The 24120-nt window shown below is 46.0% G+C and overlaps 1 protein-coding gene across 10 annotated transcripts; it reads right to left on the bottom strand.

Moving 5' to 3' along the window:
- Window positions 1-223: 223 nt before the first annotated feature.
- On the bottom strand, window positions 224-22437 carry LOC146355147 (uncharacterized). 10 transcript variants are annotated; one of them, XM_084840712.1, is made up of 8 exons: window positions 22213-22423; window positions 16560-16627; window positions 15473-15599; window positions 11551-11639; window positions 10215-10341; window positions 9617-9649; window positions 7024-7659; window positions 224-4776 (listed from the first exon to the last, which is right to left on the bottom strand). In XM_084840712.1, the coding sequence occupies exons 2-8, from the start codon at window positions 16572-16574 to the stop codon at window positions 3824-3826; spliced, it is 1980 nt and encodes a 659-aa protein (XP_084696838.1). In that variant the 5' UTR covers window positions 16575-16627; window positions 22213-22423; the 3' UTR covers window positions 224-3823. The 10 variants fall into 10 exon arrangements, with proteins under 10 accessions (XP_084696838.1, XP_084696833.1, XP_084696831.1 ...); XM_084840707.1 differs by lacking the exon at window positions 22213-22423 and adding an exon at window positions 18201-19023 and having other exon boundaries at window positions 10215-10335; XM_084840705.1 differs by lacking the exon at window positions 22213-22423 and adding an exon at window positions 18201-19022.
- Window positions 22438-24120: the final 1683 nt, after the last annotated feature.

Below are 24120 nucleotides of genomic sequence, written 5' to 3'. Positions count from 1 at the left end.
GGCCCAGCCACTTCACTCTTTGTGGCGCTACTTAGAAATTCCCTCTGCTCTTCCCCAGTAGTATATTGGACACCTTCCGACCTGAGGGGCTCATCTTCCGGCGTCATCTCTTTTAGCCTTGTGATACGTTCCATGGGGTTTTCTTGGCAAGAATACTGGAGTGGGTTGCCATTTCCTTCTCCAGTGGACCACATTTTGTCAGAACTCTCCGCCATGACCTGTCCATCTTGGGTGGCCCTGCACGGCATAGCTTATGGCTTCACTGAGTTACGCAAGCCCCTTCGCCACAACAAGGCAGTGATCCATGAAGTCCCCTAAATAATTTGGTGTAATCAGCAAACATGGCCACCTCGCTGCTTAGTCCTAGTTCCAGATCATTTATTATTATTACTATCATTATTACTATTACTACTATTATTACATTTGTTATTATTACATTTATCTCCTGCCCTTTTTGCTCTTGCAAATAACCCAAGGCAGCTTCCATGGGCACCTTCCTCCTCCATTTCATCCTCACAACAATTGTGTGAGGTAGGTTAGGTTCGGAGTCAAGTTTGTGGCCCAAAGCCATCTGGTGAGCTTCATGGCTGAGTGGGGACTAGAACCCAGATCTCCCAGGTTCCAGTCCAACACTCTACTACACCACACTGTCTTTATGAACAAGCTGAAAAGCATTGGTCCCAATACAGATCCCTGCTGTCTAAAAAGCTTTCTAAAAGTTCAATATGTTTGAAAATATATTTTAAAACTTAAGCAGGAAAACAGTGAATGCGCTTTTAAGTTATTAAACAAATGACATCATGCCACACAAGAATTCTTAAGATATGAATGGTTTATAAAGAAAATTAAATGCAGAACATAATATATGGAAGTAAAATATGAAACATGCAATGATTACAAAGAAAATACATGTGTACAGTATGCAAAATACACTACAGTTTAACTCTTGCTAAGGCCTTTTTTTTTTTTTTTTAAACAATGTTAGTAGGCCCAGTAGGCCCAATGTTATTAGGCCCAAAACAAGGTTAGTTAGGCCCAAGTAAGCCTAGCAGCAATTTCAATTGTACTTAGCTGTACTTAAACTTCCACCAATCCAAAGTAATTAAATGCAGTGTTTGAAGCTTTCAGCTATATAGCAGTATGGTCCAAACTTTTAGAGAAAAGGAGGCGGGGGGGAATTAAAAGGAATGTATATCCAAAGCAGAGATCTGAAGACCAGGCTTTTGTGGACCCAGAGGAAGGTTGAAAGAGACCTCTCCTAGAATCTACAGTGTAGAACTCAGCAAAGTCCAGGTAGGGAAAATTAATCCAGGTAGAGAGCGAACACAATATTTTAAATTGAAAAGTGTTGTGAAGCCCATGCTTCACCAGTGACGAAATAAAATAGCGGGCAAAAACTACACCAAGCTGTTCAGGCATCAGGTGCCTTGCTCAGAGAAACTGGCTTGGGGAAAGACAGCCCCAAACAGTCTCAAAGCCAAGAGAAAACATGTTCAAAAAAAGAAAAGAGGACTCTTCTCCCAAAAGGGAAGCAAGCACCAAAGAATCTCTCAAAACAAATCAAAATCTGCTAATAAAGTTCAGAGTTAAGCAAAAGGTAAAAATCAAGAAAGCCAGATTGGAACAAACGTGGTTCTTGTCTTTTTCACAGGGCGCTGTTGCTTTTTAAAATCCCCTGACAGTCCTCAATTTTCTGCCTTTGATTGGCTCTTTTCTGTAGTTGCCAACTGGACAATTTTGGTTCTGAATGACATATAGAGGTGGGGGGTGGGGGCAGAAACCTGCAGGGGCAGTTTGTCATTGTTTTAGGCAGCAGATGTTACTCTAGGCCTTATCAGGGTACATGGGAAAACTCCAGATTCATGGAGCTGCTAGCTGTAGGGAGTAACAAACGTAACCTTTTCTCATTCTGCACAATTATTCAATGGCTTGACCACAGCTTTGTCAGCACAATTGCCTGCTTCTCATACTCCAGACAGCAAAACTTTCTGACCTCAAGGAAAGCCAGGCCTGCTTATGAAGCAAAGCTTCACTCCCATTCCATGCCATAGCTCCCTTCTAAGCCCCTTTGTTTGCAGCACTTAATCCAGAAAGGGACCTTAGTAACACACATGATTAAGGGAAAAGGGGGAGGAGAGAAAGAATGGGAACAGCTGGGAGTGCAGACCAGTAAACAGAGCAGTGGGGTCTGGTCACGCTCAGGGGATTGCTTGTCTGCATACATACACACAGAGGACTCAGAAACTCAGCTGCTGTTGCTGCTGCCTTTTCTCTACACCGCAGCTATTCCCCCTCCCCCACCTCAACATTCCAAGTGATGGCTTATGAATTTCACAGGGACTCATGATACCAATAAAAATTATTTAAAAAATAAGTAAATTGAATAAAAAATAAATAAATTCCATTCCACCAACTACAATAGAAATAGAATAGGAAAACATAAATGGTTTTCATATATTGTTGCCAGCTTTTTGGCAAATGATGGTCACGAACAGTCACCAACACGTTTTCAGTGCCAAAACTGCATGACCAAGTATTTATTTTTTCTGTTAACTTTCCTTTCTCCCTCAGTCTTTAACCAATCTTCCTGAAATTTCCAGGTTATGTAAAATAGACTTTTCTGTCTGGCACATGCGATTTTCAGGAAGATTGGTGAAACTCTTTCAATTTTATTAAGGTTAGAATAACCCACCCCCCCTGATTTTCATTTAACATGGCGGAATCCTTTTTTGACTGATCACCTTATCTAATGGAGGCACAACTGTGCCTCCAATAACAACAGAGAGCTGGTAAAGGCTTCTTTGCCTTAGCCCTGGGGTCTCCAACATGGTGCCTGTGGGCACCAATGTGCCCATGGACACCTCTCTTGGCACCCATCAGGCCCCTTCCCCTCCTGTTTATTTTTGATTTTTAAATTACTTTTTAAAGACTGGGAGGCTGGCACACTGCAAAATGATATGCTGGCTTCCACCACCACCTTTCTTTCGAAGAACGGGCCCCAGGGACATTCTTGGAAAAGGAAAAAATCTGGGGTGGGGGGTAGGGTGGGGGAGGTGTGACATCACCGGATGGTGATGGAGGCTTAAAACAACAGCTCTCCCACTGGCCAAATTAATTCTGGAGACATTAACCTTTAAAATCTAGACTGCAGCCTACCATGCCCAGCTGGCCAGAAAAAAGAAAAGGGGAAGCTGGGGGTTATAGAGTGTGTTGTGGAGGACTAGATGGGGTGGGAAGCAAGAGAGGTGGTTTGCGTGCATGCATGCATGTGAGTGAGTGAGGGTTTGTTTTGGTGTGGTGTGTGTTTTGTCTGGACTTTGTATGTGATGTGTTTTGCCTGGGTTGGTGTTTTTTTGGTGTAGGTGAGTGTTTTAAGTGTGTGTGTGTGTTTCTCTGAGTATCATCAGTTTGCCTTCTGTGAAATTGATACTTTATTATCTTTTGATGGGGCAGATATGTGATTTGGCATTTGGGGCCCAGACCCCACCTCTGTCTTGTATTCCATTTTTGGCCAAATTACTTGTTTCTAAGCCTCATCAGTTTGCCTTCTAAGAAATGGGTGCTGGAGCAGAAAACTGTAGGCTCAAAAGAGTGTTTTTGTGTTTTGGAGTGCAGCCCCAACCTCTGCCTTATAGTTAGGTTCTCAAGCTAGTTATTTTTCATTTAGTCACACTAGTTTGCCTGCTAGGTGTTTTGTGACTGGCCATGCCCACCATGGCAACCATTTTGTGAGAGCATCCACAGCACCCTCTCAAAACTCTACATGTGCCTATTGACCCAAAAAGGTGGGGGATGCCTGCCTTAGCCAGATGCAGCCAGAAGTTCACTTATTCATTTCAGGGCTGTAGTTACTGCCTTCTGGACCGATAGAAGCAGAAGCAGATGGTTCAGTCTTAATAGGTATTCCTGCACTGGGCAGCTGACAGCTCTCTCGAGTGGTATGGAACCTCTTATGTTGAATAAACTGTTCGTTACCATTAAAGCTTTTCCCACAATCAGGACATATGAAGGAAGTCTTCCCCATGTGGATTCTCTGATGTGACACAAGGTGTGAGCTCACACGAAAGCTTTTTCCACAGTCAGGGCATTGATAAGGTTTCTCACCTGTGTGAATTCTCCGGTGGATAATAAAGTGGGGCCGCTGACTGAAGCATTTCCCACACTCCAAGCATGCATACGGCTTCTCTCCCGAGTGGATACGCTGGTGAATCACCAGGGTCATTTTAACACTGAATTTTTTCCCACAGTCAAGGCACTCATAAGGTTTTTCCCCCGTGTGAATCCCCCGGTGTTTGGCTAGGTGCGAGTTCCGACTAAAGCTTTTCCCACAATCTGCACACTGATAGGGCCTGTCACCACTGTGGCTCCTCTGGTGCCTCTTGAGGGCCGAGCTCTGGATGAAGCTTTTCCCACAGTCAGTGCAGTTATAGGGTTTCTCTCCTGTGTGGATCCTCCGGTGGTTAACCAGATGGGAGCTGTATCTGAAGTTCTTTCCACAGTCATCACAGATGAGTGGTCTTTTAAGCCTACGGACTCCTATCTTTATTGCAGTGTCCTTCTGAGATATGAAACTTCCTATGCTAGCAACAGTTTGATCCTGAGCCTTTTCTGAAGGATTTCTCTCCAACTGTCCCCCATTCTGAAGATCTTTTTCCAGTTGAGGATTGCGAGGACAAATTTGTTGAAATGTCCTGCAAACTATTCCATGGGGTTTTGATTGCTCATGAGCTTCTTGCTGTAGATTCTTCTTCTCACTCCCACAAACTGTCCCATTACCTGCAGGATGAGAGAGAGAGAGACAGAGAGACAGAGACAAAGAGAGAAAAGGGAAGGGAGAGAATGTAAAATGTAGAAACTAGAAACCACAGATCCCTAAACTAATGGTAGGCATCTAGCGATCTGTGTGCCAAATACAGCCTGTGGAGAATCACCACTTGGTCCACTGATCAACTACAGGAGGGGCCATAGCTCAGTGGTAGAGCCCCTGCTTTGCATGCAGAAGGCCCCAGGTTCAATCCCCGGCACCTCCAGTTAAGGGAACTGAGCTAGGTGGTGACAAAGGCCTCTGCCTGAAACCCTGGAGTGTTTCTGGAGTAGATGATACTGGGATGAATAGACAAATAGCCTAGACTGGTATAAGGCAGCTTCGTACATACCTTCCAATGAGCAAATATCTATAGTTCCATAGGACCTGACCATGGTTATTTTACACTAACATGCAACCACTGGGAAAAGATTAGTCATGTGAGAGGGGACCTTCCACATTCTTCAGGAGCAGGGATGGGCAGAAGATAGATCTCCAGATGTTTTGGACTTCAGCTCCCAGAAGCCCCTGCCAGCATAGCCAATAGTCAGGAATGCTAGGAGTTGACGTCCAAGACATCTGGAGATCTACTTTCTGCCCAGCTCTGCTCTGGAGTACTTGACAGATAGACAGAACAGTGTAGCCAAGTATATGAGCCAGGAAATCCCCACTGCAAATCTCACCACTAAAGTAAACCCACTGCATAGCCTTAGGGGACCTAAGCACTTGCTACAAATAATACAACCACCTTATAAGACTGGCAAGCAAAGAAAAAAAATGAGATAATAGTGCTCTGAATACCTGAAAGCACTGTATGTAAATGCCGATTATTTCTTCCTTCCTCCTCCCTCCTTCCCCCCCATTATTATTATTATTATTATTATTTATTGGCTTGTAAATTATTATTTGCTACAGTAAGAAGCAAATGAATCAAATTCTGCAGATCCGTTGATCAACGAGGAGTTAGCCAGAGCCTTCAACACTAGAGTGAAAGTGGAAAATTACTGAACAATCAGATGTCAATAAAAGAGGGTATGTAGAATGTGAGCTGGTTCAAAATCTCTATGCAGCCATGAACTCAATGGATGGTCTTAGGCAAACCACTATTTCATTTCCTTCATTTCCTTTATTACATTTCTATCCCCCCCATAGCCAAAGCTCTCTGGGTGGTTTACAAAGATTAAAAACATTAAAAATACATTATACATAGTATAAAAACCATTTACATACAAACATATAAACAGACAGCACATGCAGAGACACACATCTAAACAATTTTAAACAAACAATAAGAAAAAGCCAGGACCTGATTAAAATTTCATCATATGCTGCCAAATGCCTGAGAGAAGAGGAAGATCTTAACCTGGTGCTGAAAAGATAACAATGTTGGTGCAAGGTGGGCCTCATCAGGGAGATCATTCCGTAATTGTGGGGCCACCACCAAGAAGGCCCTCTCCCTTGTTGCCTCTTTCCAAGCATCTAGGAGGAGGGTCTTAGATGATTAATGTAGTGTGCAGGTAGGTTCCTGCTGGGAAAGGCGCTCCAGCAGGTATTGCAATCCTGAGCCATGTAAGGCTTAATAGGTCAAAACCAGCACCTTGAATCAGGATCAGAAACACAGAGGCAGCCAGTGCAAGCGGGCCAGAATCAGTGTTGTGTGTTCAGACCTTCTTGTTCCTGTTATCAATCTGGTTGCCGCATTTTGCACAAGCTGCAGCTTCTGACTGTCTTCAAAGGCAGTCCCTCGCAGAGCACATTGCACTAATCTAACTTGGAGGTGACCAGAACATAGGTAACTGAAGCCAGGGTATCCCTGTCCAGATAGGGGCATAGCTGGGGCACCAGCCAAAGTTGGTAGAAGGGACTCTGTGCTTCTGAGGCCACCTGAGTCTCAAGCGGCAAGGATGGCTCCAGGAGAGCCCACAAGCTATGAACGATCTTCTCAATCACAGTCTCTCATCTGCAATATGAGTATACTAAAGCAGGCTTCCCCAACCCTCCGCCTCCCAAATGTGTTGGACTACAAGACCCATCATTCCCAGCCACTATGGCCAGAGCAGTTGGGGATGATGGGAGTTCCATCCAACACATCTGAAGGGCACCAGGCAGGGGAAGGCTGCTCTAAAGCAATCTATCAAGTGCCCGTCCGTTAATTTAACTTCTTATAACCAAAGGTCAAAGAACAGACCTAACCAGGACAGTTAATGACGCTTCCTTACCGCTATGAATTTTCCGGTGCGTAATAAGGTTGGAGCTTTGGTTGAAGCCTTTCCCACAGTCAGGGCACTTATAGCATTTCTCTCCACTGTGGATTCTCCGGTGCCGAATCAGAGCCGACTGGTAGATGAAGCTTTTCCCACAGTCAAGGCACGCGTAAGCCCTCTCCCCGGTATGGATTCTCTGATGCTGAGTAAGCGCTGAACTTTGACTGAACCTTTTCTCACAACTGAGGCAGACATAGGGCTTCTCTCCCGTGTGGATTCTCTGGTGCTGAATTAGGGCGGAGCTCTGATTGAAGCTTTTCCCACACTCCTGGCACTGATACGGCTTTTCTCCTGTGTGGATTCTCAGATGTGCAGTGAGTGCTGATTTGTGACAGAAGCTTTTCCCACACTTGGGACAAGAATCCTTCCTTTCTCCCACGTCAGCTGGAGGACAACTGGCAGCCTTGCTGCTTCCTTTTAACAGAGTCCTTTCACCACGCCTCTCCACCGGCTGCTTCTCCTGCTGGCTTGCTGGCTTGTGGCCATTCTTACGAGCATTTGGACTTAGAGAGTCCTTCTCTTGGGAATGGCCCAGCAATCTCCCATATGGGTCTGTAGTTTGGGGGCTTGCTTGCTGGGAGCTACCACCTGCTAAGAATCATTCCAGACTTTAGGCAATGTGGCAGGAACAACGGAAAGAACAGAACAGAAAAGGCACGTGTATTTATTAAAACCATTTCTACCCCAATTTTCAAATGCCCCAAGCAGCTTACAATAATACCACCACAGTTAAAATAACAGACATAGCAATTAAGCAAATACACAAGGTAAAAAAAACCCCAAACCCATCTTTTTAAATTAGAAAAATACAAACACAAAAAAATTGTGTTTGTAATGAGCTTTCCATTTATTTGTTTTATGATTGCTTTAATTTTTTTTAAAATCTTGGTCTTATCATTGTTAGCTTCCTTGACTGCCATTTTTTTGGAGGAAAAGTGGGATACAAATTAAATCAATAAATAAAGGTACCATCCTGTGCATGTTTAGACAGAAAAAAGTCCTAGAGCTCCCAGCATTCCCCAGCCAGCATGGTTGGCTGGGAGATGTTGGGAGTTGTAGGACTTATTTCTGTCTAAACATGCATAGGATGGCGCCCTAAAGACAACAAAAACCAGCAGATAAAATAAATTTAGAGTAAAATGCCAGGACAAAGAACTTAGCACACCAGCAGGTCAAACACTTGCCAGAAAAGGAAAGTTTTCACACAGCAACAGAAGGCCATAAGAGAGGAGACAATACAGGGGGCTTTAAGTAGGGAGCCCCACTATGGACCATGAAATCCATTTCAGGGCAGGGATGGATGGATACAGAAATTCAGGTTACTGGCGCATACTGACAAACTGTGGACACATAGAAATTCAGCGTGCTCTGGAGGTAGATTTTATCCTGTGATTTTTTTACCCCACCTCAGTTGGGAATAAGGCCCAAGACCAAGCAGAGCTTTGGTCCTCCAACTGAGAAATGAGAATAATGGTGACCTGCCTCAAAAGGCCCGCTGAAAGAAGGGCTTTTTTTAAATTACTGGGCACAATCCATCCAAAGAGACACTACTTTGATGTCAATAGGACAAGCTAAGCATATTCTATATATCAGGGCTGCAGAATCTCTTTCAGCCCAAGCGCTGAATACCATTCCGGAGAAGCTCTCAGGGGCCACATTCCAGTGGTAGGCAGGTCCAAGGACAAAAAAGGGGGGGACCAGAAACAAAAAAAAAATACCCAACATGGCAGCATATTTTAGCTTAATGCAGACAAATGAGAGGGTTCAGAAGAGGGCAACAAAGATGACCAGGGGACTGGAAACAAAGCCCTAGGAGGAGAGACTGAAAGAACTGGGCATGTTTAGCCTTGAGAAGAGAAGACTGAGGGGAGATATGATAGCGCTCTTCAAGTACTTGAAAGGTTGTCACAGAGAGGAAGGCCAGGATCTCTTCTTGATCATCCCAGAGTGCAGGACACGGAATAATGGGGTCAAGTGACAGGAAGCCAGATTCCGGCTGAACATCATGAAAAACTTCCTGACTGTTAGAGCAATACGACAATGGAACCAATGACCTAGGGAGGCGATGGGCTCTCTGGAGGCATTCAAGATGAGGCTGGACAGCCATCTGTCAGGGCTGCTTTGACTCGGATTCCTGCATTGAGCAGGGGGTTGGACTCGATGGTGTTATAGGCCCCTTCCAACCCTATTCTATGATTCTCCTGCCAGTAACTAAACCTTAGCAGAGGCATTTCAGCTTTTTAGAATGGGGAAAAAAGTGGGCAAAAGCCAAATTATTGGTGGTTGGGAGAAAGGGGGTGAGGCCAGGGGACATAGACTTCTGCGGACTGCTAGAGGGCTGGATTGGGACCCAAGGACTGGATTTGGCCCTCCGGCCCTTGGTTCTGCACCCCTGTTATATATCCTTCCTGATTTAAAACTGCATGAGAAAAAGGGAAACTTTTCTTCCCACCATAAAGCATTGTCATAAGGATGATTATTTATGCTATGCCATCAATGTGACTTAACAGTGCATAACCTGGATTGGCTCATGCCCATTTTCTCTTACCTGTCCTGAGCCTTAGGATGGGAATGAGGAAGGCTATACAACAAAATGACAAAGGTTAAGCTTTTAGAACATCAAGAGAGAGAAAGAGCCATGCTTCCTTTTAAGAAACACACATTTATCAGCAGTGGTGTAGTGGTAAATTTGGAAATGCAGGAGATCATTGTGACAGTCTCCAAGGGCAGTCCAAACTTTTCAGGCAGCTGTGTCGATCCATATCAACAAACCAGTTCTAGGAGCTTTCATCTCCACCAGGAGCACGTCTTTGGTACAGTGAATAGGTCTTAATTGCCCGTTCCAGACCAAGCCATCCCAAATACTTTGCATTCCAACATGGAACAATATATTGTTACTTGGAAAATTCATTCCTCCCACAGCTATAGTGAGGATCGCAGCTAAGCTCAGAGGGAACAGGGAATTCTGAGGGGGGTGGCAGATGACATCAGAGTCCCTGCCAATGAAAAAGTGCCGGGGCTGCGTTCCTGCGAGCCCTGCCTCCACTACACCACTGTTTATCAGATCCTTTTAACAGGAGCCTGCATGCATGTGGGAAGCCCGAGCGTTTAGTAATTCAGGAGGCAACAGGAGGCCGAATGCTTACCCAGCGAAGTCACGTGCTCGTAGTTCTCCTGCATGACTTCCCAGTAGAGGGCTCTTTCGTCTGGATCCAGCAAGGCCCACTCCTGCTCCGTGAAATACATGGCCACCTCCTCAAAAGCCACCTGCATCTTAAAGAGTCCAGACCTTGAATTCCCAACACCCCAACCACAATTCCACAATGCCAAATCCCTGGGGAGTTGTGAAAATCACCAACGCCTGCCTGACAAATGTTCTGGGACTCAAATGGGCCCAAGGGTGGAGCCTGGCATCCTCCAAAGCAGGCCTCCTGGCTGGGGATGATGGGAGTTGTAGTCTAACACATCTGGACGGCGCCAGATTGAAGAAGGCTGCTCCGGAGGATCAGGAAGGGGCTCCAACAACAGTGACTGTCTATTTGCTCCTGTGTCTTACAGCTGGGAGATAGGATGTGATAAGACCCCAGTTTGCTTCTAGCACAGGGTAGAAGAGCTGCACAGGGAGGCGTGTGCAAGACCAATCAACATGACGCTGCAGCCATACTGCCACATGGCTGTGCTGCTTCATCCCCCTTTTCCTTTTTCCTTTCTGCTATTCTGCCTCCCTCATCTCAACAGGCCCCGTGAAGGGAGGCTATGGGCCCAGCTTACTTGGAATCTTAGCACACAGGTATATATGGGCAAAGCAGTTCAAGCATGCACACTAAATGAAAATTATGCTAATGACATTTGATTTTTAGAAGTCTGAAGCATCAGTCAGTGTTTCCAGCTTTTACACAAAAAATACTGGCAACCAGCACAGAGGGAGGGGAAAAAATTAGATTTTTTCAAATTTCTGAGATATTTTTTCCTGGTTGGCTGGCAAACCTTAATCGAACTCCCAGCAATGAAAATCACATTCCACTGGCATTGTTTGAGAAACTCCTTCAGTATCTGGATCTGAAAAAATGCCTGCACTTGTAATCTGAAATAGCTTGCTTCAGCAAAGTTTGAAACTGGACTAAATTTGTAGGGAAGACGTAACTGTAGACTAAAGACTTAGACTGGCTTAACTGATGCAACCTCTGACTTTCCTCTCCCTTCAATCTGAGCTCTGGGATTTATGGTCCTGTAAAATCACCCAACTCCCCCTTCATAACTACAAATCCCAGGATCCGCTGGGGAAGCCATGACAGTTAAAACAGTATAAACGTAGGGTATAGTACACTGCACTACGTAACCAAGCTCCCGGCTAAGCTTCTCCTGGAGCCTCAACGTCTTTCACATAGGTAAAAAAGGATATTACAGCGACACCCATTTTCTTTCACCTCTTGTGTTTCTTGCTCTCCCATGGAACACGCCCACCTGTAGAAAACTGCCTACCTGAGAACGCTCCATGGTGCTAGAAGAACAGGATGGTGCCAAAGGAAGTCGAGGTGAAATCTTGCTATCTGTCAGGGTGAGAAGGACTCCTGGTGGTTATAGAAGAGGCATTAGTGTATATGAGGGATGCACAGATGGCCCCCCAAGGCCTGGGGTGTGGTCCCCATGGGCCCCCTGGCCCCCTACCACTGCTATCGAATCTCCCCTCACCGCCTCTCCCCACCTATCTCACTTCTGAGACGGCTGTTCCTCTGCTGTTACTAGTGATGGAGAATCAGCAAACTCCAAGGAGGGGGGGCGTCGGAGGGATGGAAGTCCCTCCCTGCCTCCCCACCAATCTCACTTCTGATGCTGCTGTTTGCCTGCTGCTAGCAGTGGCAGACAAACAGCCACTTCTGTGGAGATCGGGGAGGGGGAGTTGAAAGCATTTCCCAACCCCCAGCCCAAATCTCACTTCTGAGATTGCTAGCAGTGGGAAAACAGCAGTGACAGAGAAGCGGCAATCTAGCTGGGGGATGGGAGAGGCTGTCACCTAAATCTCAGTGGGCGGGGAAGGTGACAGCCTCTTCCATCCCCCAGCTAGATTGCCACTTCTCTGTCACTGCTGTTTTCCCGCTGCTAACGATCTGTGTGTGTGTATTATATGGTGTGCACACATGTGTGCCCCCCAGCAATGACCGCATGCGGCCCTTGAGACCAAAAGGGTTGTGCACCCCTGGGTCTATATCATGCCTTGGGATTTACCATCCCATCATCTTTCTTTTTAGAAAATCCCTTAATGAGGCCTCAACCTCACATTGACTGGCTCACACAACAGAACGAGCCAGAGTATAGGTTGAGTATGGGTTGTTATTGAATCGTGGGGTGTTGTGCTGTGTGAACCCAGCTGTGCTAACAAACCATGGTTTGTTAACCACAAACAACCCATGAAGAGAACCCATGGTTTGTTTTTGGGTTGTGAACTGGGCATTGTTCATTGTTAAGAAACCATGGTTTGTTAGTGCAGCTGGGTTCACACAACCCACAATTCAATGACAATCCCCGATTCATAGAATCATAGAATCATAGAATAGTAGGGTTGGAAGGGGCCTACAAGGCCATCGAGTCCAACCCCCTGCTCAATGCAGGAATCCAAGTCAGAGCATCCCTGACAAATGGCTGTCCAGCCTCGTCTTGAAGGCCTCCAGTGTGGGAGAGCCCACCACCTCCCCAGGTAATTGGTTCCATTGCCGTATTGCTCTGACACTCAGGAAGTTTTTCCTGATGTTCAGTCGGAATCTGGCTTCCTGTAACTTGAGCCCATTATTCCGTGTCCTGCACTCTGGGATGATCAAGAAGAGATCCTGGCCTTCTTCTCTGTGACAACCTTTCAAGTACTTGAAGAGTGCTATCATATCTCCCCTCAGTCTTCTCTTCTCAAGGCTAAACATGCCCAGTTCTTTCAGTCTCTCTTCATAGGGCTTTGTTTCCAGTCCCCTGATCATCTTTGTTGCCCTCCTTTGAACCCTCTCCAGCTTGTCTGCATCCTTCTTAAAGTGTGGTGCCCAGAACTGGACACAGTACTCCAGATGAGGCCTAACCAGTGCTGAGTAGAGGGGAACTAGTACTTCCCGGGATTTGGAAGCAATGCTTCTATGAATGCAGCCCAAAATAGCATTTGCCTTTTTTGCAGCCACATCACATTGTTGGCTCATATTCAGCTTGTGATCGACGACAATTCCAAGATCCTTCTCGCTCGTAGTGTGGTTGAGCCACGTATCCCCCATCTTGTAACTGTGCATTTGGTTTCTTTTTCCTAGGTGCAGAACTTGGCATTTGTCCCTATTAAATGCCATTCTGTTGTTTTCTGCCCAGCACTCCAGTCTATCCAGATCACTTTGAATTTTGTTTCTGTCTTCCAAAGTATTAGCTATCCCTCCCAATTTTGTGTCATCTGCAAATTTGATCAGCATTCCCTGCACCTCCTCCTCCAAGTCATTAATAAAAATATTGAAGAGCACTGGGCCCAGGACTGAGCCCTGCGGTACCCCACTCGTTACCTCTCCCCAGCTTGAGAAGGTCCCATTGATAAGCACTCTTTGAGTCCGATTCTGTAGCCAACTGTGGATCCACATGATCGTTGTTTCATCTAGCCCACTTCGAGCTAGTTTGCTCATCAGGATATCATGGGGCACTTTGTCGAAAGCTTTGCTGAAGTCGAGGTATATGATGTCTACAGCATTCCCACGGTCTACAAGGGAGGTGACTTGATCAAAAAATGAGATCAGATTTGTCTGGCAGGACTTGTTTTTGACAAATCCATGTTGGCTTCGAGTAATCACGGCATTGTTGTCAAGGTGCTTCCAGATGGATTGCTTTATGATCTGCTCCAGAATTTTCCCAGGGATTGATGTCAGACTGACTGGTCTGTAGTTCCCAGGTTCCTCCTTTTTACCCTTTTTGAAGATAGGGACAACGTTAGCCCTCCTCCAGTCATCTGGCACTTCCCCGGTCCTCCATGATTTCTCAAAGAGAATAGACAGCGGTTCTGAGAGTTCTTCTGCCAGTTCCTTTATGACTCTAGGATGCAGTTCATCTGGCCCTGGAGATTTGAACTCATTCAAAGTAATGAGGTGTTCCTTGACCATATGCCTGTCGATCTCAAGCTGCAATCCTGCCCCTTCAGCCTGTACTTCGCCTTTGCCAGGGGGGTCATAGACCCTCTTTTGGGAGAAGACTGAGCCAAAGTAGGAATTGAGCACCTCTGCCTTTTCTTTGTCCTCTGTTATCATTTTGCCATCCTTATTTAATAGCTGAACCACCATTTCTTTCCTCTGCCTTTTATTTTATTTATTTTATTTATTTTATTTGAGTATGGGTTGAATCTGCCTGATTCAACCCATACTCAACTCATACTCTGGCTTGTGTTGTGTAAACCCAGCCAGTAAGACCTTGCATTGAACGATCAGGCCAGATGTTGGAAGAAGCTCTGAAAAGCTGAGGAAGCTATTAATGGCTCAAACCTAAAGCAGGTTGGAGGTGCTCAATATATAACGTGCATATATAAAAGCTATTTCCTAAGATTCAGTCACACACTAGCAGAACCAAGACACAAATCCGAGCATGGGCTGTGTAGTATGTGTGCAATGTACTTCGGTACTTGGGTCCCATGAGGCCACCAGGATTAGAATCAGAAAACTTCAGATTATCTGCATATGCAAGGAACTTCCTGAAACATAAAGGTGCAGTGTGCTCCAGAACTGGATTTGATCCTGTGTTTTTACCCCACCTCAGCGAGGAACTGGCTGGATGATCTTGGGCAAGCCACTATCTCTTAGCATCAATTCTTCACCCGGGAAATGGGAATAATTGTGATCTACCTTGAAGAAATGTTGTACTAGTGAAATAACTTTTTTTTTGCACTTTTGAGCCCCTTTGATGTCAATGGGAAGAGCTAAGCGTATGATTAATCCAGACTTAATACTGCAAAAGAAAATGGGAAACTTTCCTTCCCTCCGCTAAGCATCAACATATGGATTATTATTTATACTGGCATTAATGTGACTTAAGGTGCAATCCTATGCATGTTTAGACAGAAAAAAGTCCTATACCTCCCAGCATTCCCCAGCGAATCATGTTGACTGGGAAATCCTGAGAGTTTTTTAAACAGGAAAAATTCCTACATGCATAGGATTGCACCCTTAAAATGCATACTTTTGATTGGCTTATGTCCATTGTTTCTTACCTGCCCTGTGCCTTGGGATAATAACGAGGTGAGCTATATAGTAAAATAAATGTATAGCTATGGTTTGTTTTAGAAAATCCAGAGTGACACAGAATCAGGTTTCTTTTTAAGCAACATGTTTATCAGATCCTTTTAACAGGAGCCTGCATGCATCTGGGAAGCGCAAGCATTTAGTAATTCAGGAGGCCGAATGCTTACCCAGCGAAGTCACGTGCTCATAGTTCTCCTGCAGAACCTCCCAGTAGAGGGCTCTTTCATCCAGATCCAGCAAGGCCCACTCCTGCTCCGTGAAATACACAGCCACCTCCTCAAAAGCCACCTGCATCTTAAAGAGTCCAGACCTTGAGTTCCCAACGAATGTCCCAACCACAATCCCCACATTGCTCTGCTAACACATTCTTCTTTTTCCTTCAGATTTTCTGCTATCCTGCCTCCCATCTCAACAGGCCCAGTGAAGGAAGGCTACGGACTCAGCTGAACTGGAATCTTAGTGCACAAGTATATATGAGCAAAGCAGTTCAAGCATACACACTAAATGAAAATGCTGCTTATGACATTTACTAAAAATAAAAATCGAACAGCAACCAACATTTCTGGCTTTTATACAAAACATCCTCTCAACTACCACAAACGATCCGTGCCAATTTTGGGGTTTTTTTTCTGGTTGGTTGGCAACTCTCAATCAAATTTCTAGCAGTGCTTTGGTGAGTGAAAATCACATTCCACCAGCACTGTAACTCACATCTACAATCTTTGGCATTGAAAACTCCACCACTTCCTAAGTAGCCCATCTAATGCTCTGTTTCAGCAGAACATAGGTGTAGACTACAGATTTACATAGCCTCCTTCTCTACACCCTCTGAACCCTGGGATTTATTCTCATGTGAAAGTGTTAAGGCAGGGGCGGGCAACACATGGCCCTGCAGATGCTTGGGCCTACAACTCCCATCAGCCCTAGCCAGCACAGCCAACAGTGAGGAATGATGGAAGTTGTAGGCCAAAACATCTGGAGGGTCACAAGTTGTCCACCCCTGCGTTAAGGCAACAGCATTTTCAACTTCCCCTCCCAACTTCAAATCCCAGAGCTCCTTGGGGAAGCCATGACAGTTAAAACCTGGGTTAAGTTTGTACTATACACCAGATATTCCCAGCCAAGCTGCCCCTGGTGCCCCGTTTCCCTCACACGGGCAGAAAGGAAATAATGAGGCACACATTTCCTTTTATCTCTTATGTATTTCTTGCTCTACCACAGAACAAACTCACCCACTGCTGGAAAACTGCCTACCTGGGGGAGCTCCATGGTGCTAGAAGAACAAAATGGCGGCAAAGGAAGCCAAGAGGGAATTCTGCTATCTGTCAGGGCAAGAAATTACAGAAGAGGTTTTAGTCTGTATCACATCTTGCAACTAGACATCCCATTATCTCTCTTTTAAGAAAATCCATCAGTAAGCCCCATATTGGTATCTTGCGGCCTTCCCCACCCTAGTGCCTTCTAGGTGCTTTGGACTACAACTCCCAGCATTTGTGACCATTAGACCTGCTGGCTTGGGATGATGGGATTTGAAGTCCAATACATCTGGAGAGCACGGGGGGCGGGGTAAAGCTGCACATTGAGCAATCACACTAGATGCTGGAGGAAATGTTTAACTGCCCGATTTATTTATTGCATCTATATCCTGCCTTTTTTCCACTTGCAAGGAACCCAATGCGGCTTACGTTACCCTCCTCCCCTCCATTTTATCCTCACAACAACAACCCCGTGAGGTAGGTTGGGCTGAGACTCTGTGAGTGGCTCAAAGTCACCCAGTGAGCTTCATGGCCGAGTGGGGACCAGAACCCAGATCTCTGGACTCCCAGTCCAACACTCTCGCCACTACATCACGCTGGCTCTCAATTCAAGTTGGATGAGCTTTACACACAAACTACATAGAAAAAGACATTTCCCAACCTTTTGTAACATATTAGCATAACCAAGAGACCAAAACCAGCATGGCGCTATGCAGACAAAGAGGTGGGCCCAGGGGTTGGCAGGGAGACTCTGCAATGCAAGCCTGCAGTTTCTCCTCTATAAAAGAATGCTTGGCATTCATGCCTACAATACAGTGCAGCACTTGGGGGCAAACCTGCTGTCCCTGATCGGGTGGCCTGGTCTCTGTGCTCAGGGCCCACAAGGATGCACTGCAACATAGGAAGCGGCCTTACACTGAGTCAGACCCTGGGTCCATCTAGCCCAGTATTGCTGACACTGACTGGCAGCAGCGGCTCTCCAGGGTTTCAGGCAGGACAGAGTCTTTCCTCGCCCTAACTGGAGATGTTGGGGAATGAACCTGGGACTCCGACATGCAAAGGATGCACTCTGCCACAAAGCTGTGTAGCCCAAGACGTTTTGCTGCCTGAGTCAAAGGCCATGATGGCACCCCCACCCTGTTCCATGTAAAGGGTAATATCCAATGTCTGTCCTGCTTAGAGCAGACCCACTTTAATGAATAGGACTTAGTCACAGCTAACTTGAGCCCCATTCGTTTCAATGGGTCTACTCTAAGTAGGCCTAATACGGGATACTAGCCACAGAGGCCGACTGGACTGGCAGTTGACTCTTACTTCAACAATGGTGGTAGGTGAGCGTCCTCTACCACGCCCGATGGTGGCAGGCTATTTTAGGAGTGCAGCACAGACGGAGGTGTTGTCCGTCAAGCATGGGGAGCTGCCACTATTGCTCCCCTATGCCCCACCCCCCAGCATCTGCTGTCTGAGGCAGCTGCCTCACTCTGCCTAATAGCAGGGACAGCCCTGATGGGAGGGACCCGTACACTGCCGGCCCTGAGCAATTTGAAGGAAGAACGGGATAAAAATTTATTAAATAAAGAGACAGATAGGGTGCTTCCAGATGAGTCTTTTAATGGCACCACCAACCTGCCCTACTCACATAATTTTACAGGAGACATCCAGACGTCGTTGTCTTCCACTTGTAACCCTCCCATATTTTCCCACCGCTTCTTCGTGGACTCGCCAGGTATGTTGTCTCCCAGGAGTATGGATTAGAGATGTGACTGAAAGGTTGCCTGCACTCATAAAGCCCACTGACAGGTATCCCTTTCTTCTCATCCATGTGGGAACAAATGATACCGCCAAGCGGAGCTACGAAGAGATCACGTCAGACATTGAAGCTTTGGGAAGGAAACTCAAGAACTTTGGGGCACAGATAGTTTTCTCATCCATTCTTCCAGTAGTTAGAAGAGGGATAGAAAGGGAACGAAAAATACTCCGGGTGAATGACTGGCTACGAAGGTGGTGCGGACGAGAGAGATTTGGATTCTGGGACCACGGCCTATACTTCCTGGAAGATGGGCTGTTGGCAAGGGACGGGTTGCACCTCACAAAGGCTGGGAAGAATGTGTCTGGCCACAGCATGAAGAACTTCATCAGGAGGGCTTTAAACTGAATCCTACGGGGAAGGGAGATGTAATGTTGCGGGGTAACAATGGACGTAGGCGCATGCACTGCAACGGAGAGAACAGCTCTGATAGCGCCCAATAATAGTCTTCAGACACAAGTAGGAAGAAAGCCAGAAAGCACATGGTCTTCAATGTCTATTTACTAATGCCCAGAGTATGGGAAACAAACAGAACGAACTTGAACAGGAGGGAAATTATGACTTGATAGGTATAACTGAAACTTGGTGGGATGACTCTCATGACTAGAATACAGCAATTGAAGAATATAACTTGTTAAAAAAGAACAGGAGGAACAGAAAGGGAGGTGGGGTTGCACTGTATGTGAAAAATACATATCTCTGCACAGAAATACAGGAGAATGAGCTTGGTAGCCCCATCGAGAGCATCTGGATCAAAATAAATGGAGCAAAGAATAAAAGGAACCTGGTGGTCAGAGTCTACTACCGGCCACCCAACCAAGGAGAAGACGAGGATGAAACTTTTGAAAAGCAAATAGCCAATGTTTTAAGGAAGCATGATGTAGTAGTAATGGGGGACTTCAATTTCCCCAATATTTGTTGGGAGACAAATTCTGCAAAACATGGCCCCTCCAGGAAATTCCTGACTTGTGTGGTGGATAACTTCCTCCTACAGAAAGTAGAGGAAGGAACTAGAGGATCGTCTATCCTTGACTTGATCCTAACCAACAGGGATGACTTAGTGGATAAAGTAGCAGTTACAGGAACTCTGGGGGAAAGCGACCATGTTATACTTGAGTTCTTGCTTCTAAGGGAAGCAAAAGCCAAGTGTAGTCAAATGCGTACCCTGGATTTTAGGAAAGCTGATTTTCATAAACTCAGAACAATGATCAGTAAGGTCCCATGGCAAGCAACTCTAACGAGAAAAGGAGTCCAAGATGGGTGGGAGCTTTTAAAAAAGGAAATTCTCAAGGCACAATCACAAACAATTCCAGCAAGAAGAAAAGGTGGAAGGTAACAGAAGAAGCCAATGTGGCTTCACAAAAAGCTTAGAGATGACCTGAAAACAAAAAAGCACACATCTAGGAAGTGGAAAGAAGGCCAAGTAACAAAGGACGAGTACAGGCAGGTAGCACAAAATTGCAGGGATGGTGTCAGGAAGGCTAAAGCTGAGAACGAGCTGAGGTTAGCGAGGGATGCTAAAAACAACAAAAAGGCTTTCTTCAGCTACGTGCATAGTAAAAGGCAGAGGAAAGAAATGGTTGTTCAGCTATTAAATAAGGATGGCAAAATGATAACAGATGACAAAGAAAAGGCAGAGGTGCTCAATTCCTACTTTGGCTCAGTCTTCTCCCAAAAGAGGGTCTATGACCCCACTGGCAAAGGCGAAGTACAGGCTGAAGGGGCAGGATTGCAGCTTGAGATCAATAGGCAGATGGTCAAGGAACACCTAATTACTTTGAATGAGTTCAAATCTCCAAGGCCAGATGAACTGCATCCTAGAATAATAAAGGAACTGGCAGAAGAACTCTCAGAACCGCTGTCTATTCTCTTTGAGCAATCATGGAGGACGGGGGAAGTGCCAGATGATGGGAGGAGGGCTAATGTTGTCCCTATCTTCAAAAAGGGTAAAAAGGAGGAGCCTGGGAACTACAGACCAGTCAGTCTGACATCAATCCCTGGGAAAATTCTGGAGCAGATGATAAAGCAATCCATCTGGAAGCACCTTGAAAACAATGCCGTGATTACTCGAAGCCAACATGGATTTGTCAAAAACAAGTCCTGCCAGATGAATCTGATCTCATTTTTTGATCAGGTAACCTCCCTTGTAGACCGTGGGAATGCTGTAGATATCATATACCTCGACTTCAGCAAAGCTTTCGACAAAGTGCCCCATGATATCCTGATGAGCAAACTAGCTAGATGAAACAACGATCCGGTGGATCCACAGTTGGCTACAGAATTGGACTCAAAGAGTGCTTATCAATGGGACCTTCTCAAAGTGGTGAGAGGTAACGAGTGGGGTACCGCAGGGCTCAGTCCTGGGCCCAGTGCTCTTCAACATTTTTATGAATGACTTGGAGGAGGAGGTGCAGGGAATACTGATCAAATTTGCAGATGACACCAAATTGGGCAGGATAGCTAATACTTTGGAAGACAGAAACAAAATTCAAAGTGATCTGGATAGACTGGAGCGCTGGGCAGAAAACAACAGAATGACATTTAATAGGGATAAATGCCAAGTTCTGCACCTAGGAAAAAGAAACCACATGCACAGTTACAAGATGGGGGATACGTGGCTCAACCACACTACAAGCGAGAAGGATCTTGGAATTGTTGTCGATCACAAACTGAATATGAGCCAACAATGTGATGTGGCTGCAAAAAAGGCAAATGCAATTTGGGGCTGGATTAATAGAAGCATAGCTTCCAAATCCCAGGAAGTACTAGTTCCCCTCTACTCAGCACTGGTTAGGCCTCACCTGGAGTACTGTGTCCAGTTCTGGGCACCACACTTTAAGAAGGATGCAGACAAACTGGAGAGGGTTCCGAGGAGGGCAACAAAGATGATCAGGGGACTGGAAACAAAGCCCTATGAGGAGAGACTGAAAGAACTGGGCATGTTTAGCCTTGAGAAGAGAAGACTGAGGGGAGATAAGATAGCACTCTTCAAGTACTTGAAGGTTGTCACAGAGAGGAAGGCCAGGATCTCTTCTTGATCCTCCCCAAGTGCAGGACACGGAATAATGGGCTCAAGTGACAGGAAGCCAGATTCTGGCTGAACATCAGGAAAAACTTCCTGACTGTTAGAGCAATACGACAATGGAAGCAATGACCTAGGGAGGTGGTGGGCTCTCCCACACTGGAGGCGTTCAAGAGGAGGCTGGACAGCCATCTGTCAGGGATGCTCTGACTTGGATTCCTGCGTTGAGCAGGGGGTTGGACTTGATGGCCTTGTAGGCGCCTTCCAACCCTACTATTCTATGATTCTATGAAAAAGGCAGACATGTATAAGATTGCACTATAAGTGTGAGAATGGACAGGACAAGGACTAATGAGGTGCTACTGCCAGCACAATATCATGCATAGAGTTTTTTGCACACACTTTTTTCAAAATCTACAAATAAGTACTACTTACTTATACTTCTTCTGGCACACAGCTCATGATATCTACACCTAGGCCGTGCTCAAACCCATCTCTCCTACACTGCCAAGTTTCAGATCATTCTGTTGAGCCATTTTCTCAGTATAAGCCACAGAATTTACTGACCTCCGCCGCCCCCGCCGCCCCGATTTCTGACTGCAATTCGGGCGACTGACCTTTACCATAGTGGCCCTATAATAAAAGGCAGCAATCCTGAAAGAGGAGCCCTTGCAGAATAAAAACGGGGCATATTCCCAATCCGCTCCTTCCCCATGCACACCATTATCCTGAGACCATCCCCTTCGTACGGATTTGCCATCTTTCTTATGGAAGAAATGCTGCTGACCATCACAGGTGGAAAATACCCAGCAGAATATTCACCTTTGGCAGCCCCGGGATGCGGGGGGCCTCCCCTTTACCCAAGTCCCCTCTGCCACAAATCACAGCAACGGAGGAACTGCTCCCAGCCTGACGCCACCGCGCACCCCTTGCCTCTCCCGGCCATCGAGGCAGGCTGGAACTAAAATGGTTCTTGCCTATCTCTCCTTGACGGTACAGCCGCAGATCGGCTTGGTCTAATCCGGCAGCTCCACCTCCGCCCGCAGCGCAGGAAGGGAGAGCGGAGGGCTGCCCCGCGGTCTTGCTTTGCAAAGAGCAGCGCCCTCTGCTGGCCAGCCGTCCCCGCGCAGTCACGGCCCTGCTTCGCGTTTGCAGCCTCTCTGTCGCGCTGACTTCCGAAGCGGCCCCAGCGCGTGCATCTTCCCTTGTTTAAGGGTCCGATCTTGTGCATGTTTCGACAGGGAAAAAAATATCCTACAACTCCCAGCATGCCTAATGCGGGCTGGGGCATGCTGGGAGTAGTAGGACCTTTTTTTTCTGTAGAAACATAGCCTTGCACCTTAACATGTATAGCACTCTTTTCCACCCTCGAGGGGTATTTAAGGGTGCAATCCTGTCAGTGAAGGCTGGTGGCTCCAATTCGGTGGGGCTGTGTATCCATTCTGGGTTTCAGTCAGAATCAGCCAGAACTCCAAAGGAGCTATCCAAGGTGCTGAATCCGCTCCCCCCGAGTAGGTTCAGCACCTTGGATAGTCCTTTAGAATTCCTGCTGGCTCTAGCCGAAACCCAGAATGGGTTTACTGCCCCACCGAAATTAGAGCCACCAGCCTCCACTGAATCCTATGCATTTTTTGACAGAAACAACGTCTTGCAATTCCCAGCATGTCCCAGCCAGCCATGGCATGCTGGGGGTTGTACGAATTTTTCTGTCTAAACATGCATATGATTTCTCCCTTTGGCTTTTGAAAGACAAGAGGATTTCATAGCATATTTAATTTCGCAATGGATCTGGTTGTCCTTTCAGAATAGCTGCAATTCAAACTGATTCAGCAGCATTTTACTGTCTCTGGTGAGGGCAGCCTTTCCCCAACCCCGGTGCCCTCCAGATATTTGTACCGCAACTCTCATCCTCCTCAGCCAGTGCGTCGCAGTCCAAATCCAACATGTTTGGAGGGTTGGGGAAGGCTAGGCAAGGCAGTTGAGATCAGAAAAATACAGATAGCTCAGTCTGACTTCAATACTAGGGAGGATACTAGAACAGATTAGAGAGCAGTCAGTCTATAAGCATCTTGCTAGCTAGTGATGAGTAGAAGCCAGGGTGGATTTGTCCAGAACAAATCCTCCCACCCACACTAATCTGATTCTTTTTTAAATTGGGTTACCTCTAGCTTAGTGGATTGTGAAAATGCTGTGGACACCATTTATTTTGACTTCAGCAAAACAAGTTCTCCTATGATATGTTGATTAGCAAACTGATTAAATGTGGTCTACATGATCAGGCAGATTCACAGCTAAATTCATTTGAGCAATTGTCTGTGTCAAGAGGGATATTTTAATTTACAATACCCAGTTAAAAAGACCCATGGATGTTTGCATTTCTTTCTTTGCTTGCTGCTTCTAGCCATGTGTGAAAATGGTGAACTTGACAGTTCCAAAAAACACGAATGAACAGAAAGAACTGAAAGCTGTAGCAAATGGCCCAAATATTCAGTTTTCCTATATTTAAGGTTCTGGATGCAAACGGCTGATATACTGTAGTGACTGTCAATATTTCCAAGTAGAGGTGGAATTCTTAAGTACCCTGCTTCTGAAAGATCCTCAGAAATTAATGTGTCATTTGTGGCCTTTCCTAGTGACCCTCCACAGTACCCAAACCATTTGTCTTGAGGACTGGGGGCCTAGAATGTAAACAGACCAACCTGGGCTCCAAATGGCTGCCTACATTAGCTG

The sequence above is a fragment of the Heloderma suspectum genome, chromosome 2 (genome assembly GCF_057233095.1).
Source record: "Heloderma suspectum isolate Gila_16-S chromosome 2, 16-S_ref, whole genome shotgun sequence".
NCBI classification, from domain to species: domain Eukaryota; kingdom Metazoa; phylum Chordata; class Lepidosauria; order Squamata; family Helodermatidae; genus Heloderma; species Heloderma suspectum.
The sequence above is the reverse complement of the archived record's forward strand: the minus strand, read 5'-3'. Positions and strand labels throughout refer to the sequence as shown.

Excerpts from the sequence above, each read along its gene's own strand:
- LOC146355147 (XM_084840705.1), bottom strand. The coding sequence starts at position 18,255 with ATGGGAGGGTTACAAGTGGAAGACAACGACGTCTGGATGTCTCCTGTA. Across the intron at positions 16,628-18,200 it reads GATGTCTCCTGTAAAATTAT|ATAGCAGAATTCCCTCTTGG; the intron begins GTGAGTAGGGCA and ends TTGCCCTGACAG. Across the intron at positions 9,650-10,214 it reads CGAGCACGTGACTTCGCTGG|CCTTCCTCATTCCCATCCTA; the intron begins GTAAGCATTCGG and ends TTTGTTGTATAG.